The sequence below is a fragment of the Pyxicephalus adspersus genome, chromosome Z (genome assembly GCF_032062135.1).
Source record: "Pyxicephalus adspersus chromosome Z, UCB_Pads_2.0, whole genome shotgun sequence".
Taxonomy (NCBI): domain Eukaryota; kingdom Metazoa; phylum Chordata; class Amphibia; order Anura; family Pyxicephalidae; genus Pyxicephalus; species Pyxicephalus adspersus.
The window spans coordinates 67,905,793-67,912,014 of record NC_092871.1 but is presented as its reverse complement, the minus strand read 5'-3'; the positions used below and the strand labels follow the sequence as shown (position 1 = coordinate 67,912,014).

At 39.2% G+C, this 6,222-nt stretch overlaps 1 protein-coding gene and 1 long non-coding RNA gene across 4 annotated transcripts in view; one reads left to right on the top strand and one right to left on the bottom strand.

The window, feature by feature from the left end:
* Nucleotides 1–4,432, top strand: part of MAMDC4 (MAM domain containing 4) — a 58,826-nt gene extending 54,394 nt beyond the window's left edge. For 2 of the 3 annotated variants that reach the window (XM_072430097.1, XM_072430095.1), the window contains exons 26-29: nucleotides 72–199; nucleotides 948–1,056; nucleotides 3,237–3,412; nucleotides 4,177–4,432. In XM_072430097.1, the coding sequence (XP_072286198.1) occupies nucleotides 72–199; nucleotides 948–1,056; nucleotides 3,237–3,412; nucleotides 4,177–4,218 (455 nt within the window). In that variant the 3' untranslated portion in view covers nucleotides 4,219–4,432. Of the gene's footprint in view, nucleotides 1–71; nucleotides 200–947; nucleotides 1,057–3,236; nucleotides 3,413–4,176 lie in introns of those variants that run through there. The other variant, XM_072430096.1, reaches the window with a different exon arrangement.
* Nucleotides 1–5,863, bottom strand: part of LOC140343428 (uncharacterized) — a 22,875-nt gene extending 17,012 nt beyond the window's left edge. Inside the window, exon 1 of the long non-coding RNA XR_011923330.1 lies at nucleotides 5,614–5,863. This is a non-coding gene — a long non-coding RNA (uncharacterized lncRNA). The remainder of the gene's footprint in view (nucleotides 1–5,613) is intronic.
* Between the last annotated feature and the right edge of the window lie 359 nt (nucleotides 5,864–6,222).

Below are 6,222 nucleotides of genomic sequence, written 5' to 3'. Positions count from 1 at the left end.
TGTTGTTAATTGTATTGGAGAACAACAGCTGAGTGCACACTTTATATTGAACCTTTACTTTCTGTTTTCAGATGTGGCGGAGCTCATTCTGTATATCACCAGTGCCCAGGGACTTCAACCGATATGGCTCTTGCGTGACTTCCAAAGCAGTGATTGGCAGGAGCAACAGTTACAGATAAACAGCACTCTGGAGTTCCAGGTAAATCCTACAGAAAAAGTAGCCATCTTGTTATACGCGGGACTTTACTTTAGAGGTGGTGAAGAAATGAGGCAGACGTTTGGAGATCTTTGCAATGCAGGTTGAGTACAATTTTCTCCACAAAGGAAAAAGGCATAGTTGTGACATGACAGAGTAATATTTAAAGAGGAACTGAAACTGCAAAAAAAAAAAATCCACTTACCTTCAATACAGCAGGGTAGTCCGAACCATCCAGAGGTCTCTTCCGTCGGGTCCTGCCTCGTTCCGGCATACGTCTGCAAACCGGCTCGCTGGGCGCCGCTATCCTCATCTTTTCTTTCTGTTCTTCCTGGGTTGGAAAAAAAAACTTGCCAATCTCACTGTGCATGCGTGAGTTCAGCAATTTTTTTTCAGCAATTTTTCCTTGCGCATGCCTCGAGAATTAGGGGGCGTGCTGCAGTTGAAATAAACAGAATTTTTTCCTTACATAAAAGGTTTGTCTAACCCTTTTATGTAAAGTGAAATTTCTGAGTTTAGGTACTTTAAATATTAGGTTCTGATCAATGCAAAGAATATATTTATATATCCTCTATACCTTAAAAAGAATGAAATGACAGTTGTCCACAGCAAACAATTTGGTTTTATTGTTTATTTTTTTATTCTGGAAAGAGAAAAATAAACAAGAAGTATCACTGGGTGCTTGGAGAAACAGTAAAAAAAACTGTTTTTTTCCTTTGCCCAATCTGGTATAATTTTCCTTCTTTTACAGATTGTGTTTGAGGCATTGAAGGGTTCCCATCCCCAAAGTGCTATTTTGGCACTGGATGATGTGAAGTACACCCCGGACATACTTTGTAATAGGCAGCCAAAACGGAAAGGTAACACAATCATTTTGAGCTGAAGTGTAATCTTTTCTGGTTCCTCCTTTCTACCTTCATGCTAATGATATCTTTAGGCACGTACACTTAGCAACTTTTAGGTGTTGGCAATAAAATTTAACTAAGACATAAAATGCAAACTTAATCTTTGTCAATACATCACTCTGTGTTAGAATTATTTATGACAAATAATATTTTAATTTGTTCAGTCTATTAACGATCTCAACACACCCGAAGATATCTTTTTGCCAAAATACATCAGGAAATGAGAGGTTATCTCTTCTTCTACCATTGTTACTCACCTTCTTAAATTAAAGGAGGTCAACCTATGACATCTATATTAGGAAAAGTTATGTAAAGGAGCAGATACCATAACCCATGATATACAAATGGAAGGTGGACCTCTTTTGTACTATCTTTGTTTGAATTAAATGTCCTAATGATATATTTGCATAAAACCTGTATTTTTAATCATCATTTATTTGACATCATCATTTTTGTGCTTTCTATGCCATGCAGGCAGATAATGGCTGGGCGTCTTGCTTCATACAAAAACCCTAGGTATTAACCACAGGAGATCTAGAGCCTCTAATAAATATGGACTGAAATTCACTACATTTTTTGGGAGAAGCAGGGATAGCAAGGCTGAGAAAGAAAGAGCAGGATCATGCTGCTCTGTTGGAGTGATCTACCATCCCCCGAGGAAGCAATGGGAATACACACAAAGCAAAAACCTAACAATGGCTTTAATACATTTGTGCTTTATCTAAAACTATATATTCACTCCTAATAAATGGATTTGACGGGTTTTCTAATAAGAATGTATGCTTTAGGTATTTTAATATTCATACCTAGTGGAAAATGAACCTTTACTCACCTATGTCGCTGTAAGCACTGTGGTACAGTTCATTGTTAAAGTTCACAGCAAAAGCAATGAAGTTCTTCAAGTCATTCTCTGCTGCCTATGAAGTACAGCCTCATTGACTTCCTATAGGGCTCATCCACCTGGTCAGAAAATATCCCATCACATGAATAGATCTGTTCTATGCAGGCAAGTAACAGTGGAAGACTCACATGGGGTGAATGTAAGCAAATGCTGAACCACAGCCTTTTGTATCTCAGTAAGAATAGATTTGTGGACAGAGACAGTAGGATAGGTTGGTTTAAAGCGGGCAGGAGGTTGGGGGAAGAATTTTACTTACATGCAAATTTTAATTCTTCAATAAAACCTTTCAGTAACCTTAGGTTACACCCAGTGATGTCATCACAAGGTCTCTGAGATTATTTATGCAAAGAAGATTATAGCTAGTGGGACGACCATGACTGAGTAAACTAACCTTCAAACAGGCAGGCTGGGAAGGAAAGAGCTTGAATATGCTGGATTTTACATGCTAGGAAATGAGTACAGCTCTGTAGGTGTACAACTGTGCAAGACTGAGGTTAAAGTTAAGCTTTAAGTCACAGTTGGGTGGCTAAGAAGAAGCCAAGCTAAGGGAAACAACTTGAAATACAATGCTTCTGCTGTGGTCATCAGGAATGAATTGCTACACAATGGGGGCAGCTACTGAGTTTAATGAGAGGATGTTTTGAAGCCTTTTTTCTGGTTGTTGATAATATGTAAATATTTGAATGCCCATAGCCTGACCAGCTGATCTTCTTGTCCCTATTTCAGAGCACAGCTCTTCAGCTGCTTAAACTGTAAATAAACAATAATAAAGTCTCTTAATTACCCAATTGCAAATAAATTAAAAAAGACTATGGGCACAGTAAAGCGAGGTAGTATGTCAATACTATGTAAATATGAGCTAAAAAATATTCTATTACTGGAGCAAAGCAAATAACACACACAGCAAACATTCTGTTCCAAAGATTATTCTACCCAATCATATTTTGCCTCACTAGTGGAAAATACTGCCAGTTTGAACCCCAGTAGTAAAACAATTACCTTGTGCCCAATATTTCTTGCTCAATAGAAATGCTTTATAAAACCTTGGGTCTGAAATTATCATTCTGAGATTCAAAAAAAAAAATGAAAACTTAGGTATATCTACCACTAGCATTGAACCCCTCACTCAGTAATACAACACTTTGTTGGTGTTAGTCTTTAGAACAGATCTTGTAAGCAGTAGCTATGGATAACACTGATACCATTGTGAAACTGCGGACTTTTGTTTTGGCAGAAAAAAACAATTCAGGAACAATCTGGGCCATAGTTCTCAGTGTGATAATTATCCTTCTGTTCCTGTTGCTGATCTTCTTTATCTACCGGAGATGGATGAGAAACCGTGGGGATAGCCCACCCTTGCCAGAACAAGGGGAACAAATAGATGGCTTCGATAACATGTCATACGACCGGGTAAGTGTATGGGAAGCACATAGAGGCTCTTGTACTGAATATACAAGGCAGTGAGGCCGAGCCCGGTGTCAGATATGAGATTGTTGGAGGGTTTGACAAAATTGTATAGAAAGCAGACATGCTGTAAGCCTGTTTATTAAGCGATCAAGCAATGAGAGGTTTTGTTTTATCCAAGTCAAGTCCCTTAGGCAGCTTTTCACTAAGTTTTTCCTAAGGATACTCAGGCCTTAAAAATAAGTATTTAGGTAAATTTCTAAAACAATTATGTTCATTAGTGTATAAGTGGTAGCATCAAAACTAAACACAAGCTAAAACACCATTGTGGAGCTTGTACACCCATCCACACAGCCAGGGCCTTTTGTGCGTTTTAGTGCCTGGTTAACAGATGGAGGTAAGACTGATGCTCACTAACGACTTCCTTAGTCCTGCATGTGAGAATAATGTCACCACCCTTCTGGATTGAGTCCAGTGGATCATAGAGCAGGTGCAATCTCTAACACTTAAGTCCATTGCAAAATTTTACCTGCTCTGTGTTCCACAAAACTCTACCTGGGTTGTGACACCATACTGACCTAGGTGCTGTCGACAGAAGATGGGTTTAGACAAGTGTAATTTATACTTTTCCCATTACAGGTACATATATAGCAGGCGATTTGGGGAGGGGGTCTGGCCAGTTATAAGCAAACTAATATTGTTGGTGGAACATCTGCTTTAATAGTGTCCATACAGACTTTACACATAACTAAACCTCTGACTGTGTTCAGTTTCAGAATGAAGATGCAGCTTCCACAAGTTCGGGCAGATGAGTTACAAGGCCATCTAATAACAGAATGGTAATCCTGAACCAGCTTTTACATCTCCACCCTTCTGACGGAGCTCTTAATTAGTCAACGATATCCTGTTTGTTAAAACTAAACTACTGGACAGTGTTAAATCGAACTGCTCCATATACCAGTTAGTTTATGGTTAATGTCCAGGTGACAACATTAATAGTATACCCAAATAAATGTGTTTAATAAACGTATTTGAGTTTTATTTATAGATATCTGCTATAGACGTTTTATCCATCTTTTAACAACTTTTTTATTCAAAAATACCCCTCCTACTATAAAACCTGACGTGGTAAAAATGAACCAGAAACAACAAAAGGAGTTTGGGATAACCATTATGCTGCAGTATTATTCTTCACCATCAAAAACAATATGGGGTTCATTTGAAAATAGGTGGTATAGCAAACCCATAGTCACATAAAAATATGGTATAGCCAAACAAATTCATGGATTTCTGCCCTCCATTGAGTCGATTGAAATATGTCTGCCTCACTGATTACATACTGCTTCCTGACTTATTAAATACATTGTGCATGCATAGGAGTGGAGCGAGGGAGTACAAATAATACCCACTCCCCATTATTGATCTTCTAAATGTTAGACATTCAATTACTTAATCACCAGCAAGAAAGAGTTGTATCAATTTGTTCCAATACTGCACCTGGTAAGCATCCTGAGAGTAGCACAGGCGTAAAGAAACATTTTGGGGTATGTTTATAAAGGATTCCCCTGTCAATTTGCCTGAAAGTTCACTCAGAGCCATTTTATTCCTTCTAGAAGTCTCATTTCAGTGCATAATACAACAATTTGTTCTGACACTTAGTGGCCAAGTATTAAAGTGCAAAGCAGTATAAGTATAGTAAATACTATACATTCTAACGGATTTAGGGGCAAATCCTGGTCGAAAATGTCAACATGCAACATGTTACAATGCATTAAGCTAGGGAGGAGTATAAGTGGTTGTTTATTAAATAAATAGTGTCCTATAACTTTTTAGGGAGGGATGTAGGACCTCAGGCATGCTCATGTAGCTCAGAGTATATATATATATATATATATATATATATATATATATATATATATATAAAATTGTATGTGTGTGTGCGCATGTTCAACCACCACTCGAAAATGCACATTTCAACCAAACTTGCCATACATATGACTGAGACGCACATGTGAGTGCACCAGTCATATTTGTACAGCACTGTGCTATATGTCAGAGCTATATTTGGATGTGTGTATGTCATCACTAAGAAATGGATTGAGGGAGCATGGTCACACTATGGAGCTGTAAGCAGCCATCTCTCGGAGCTCCGTCTCACCAGCGGGTTTTATTCAGTTCAGTCGGTTGTCAGCCAGGTTGTTACTTACCTCACTGCACATGTCCCAACGAGGGAAGACTCCTGGGTCCGCTAGTGCGCAAAAAAAACGAGGTCTGCAGCGCTTTTTCTCCCCTTCACATGAATCTTCTGAGGCAGCCTCCGGAAGCAAGTTGGCGCCTGTAAAAGAACCAGACCACGTGGCTGCTGGCAGCGTGAGGATTTGCACGGGGACACGGATCACGCGGCTTCTAGCAGCATCCCTGCTCTCAGCACATCTTCCCAAGGGTCTCAGTGTTAGAGACCAGTTCATCCAGTACAGAGGCTTGTATAGCAACTTTAGAATCCATTACCTCCAATGTGCAATCTCAGTTTACCACCGTGTATTTACGTACGAAGGATAATGAGAACAGGAATCGTAGAAATAATGTAAGAATCTGGGGTATCCCTGAGGCAACCAACAATAACGATTTAATAGCTACAGTTACTGCAATTTTCAATTTGTTTTTGAACCGGCAGCCCACCACTGCAATAGAATTTGACCAGAGTACAGAGAGTAGCAGGGCCCTGCGGTGCCAACCCAGCATTCCCGGGTATGTACTGTGCCGTATATACACTTCTATAATATTAAAGAGGAAATTATGCGACAGCCATGGAGACA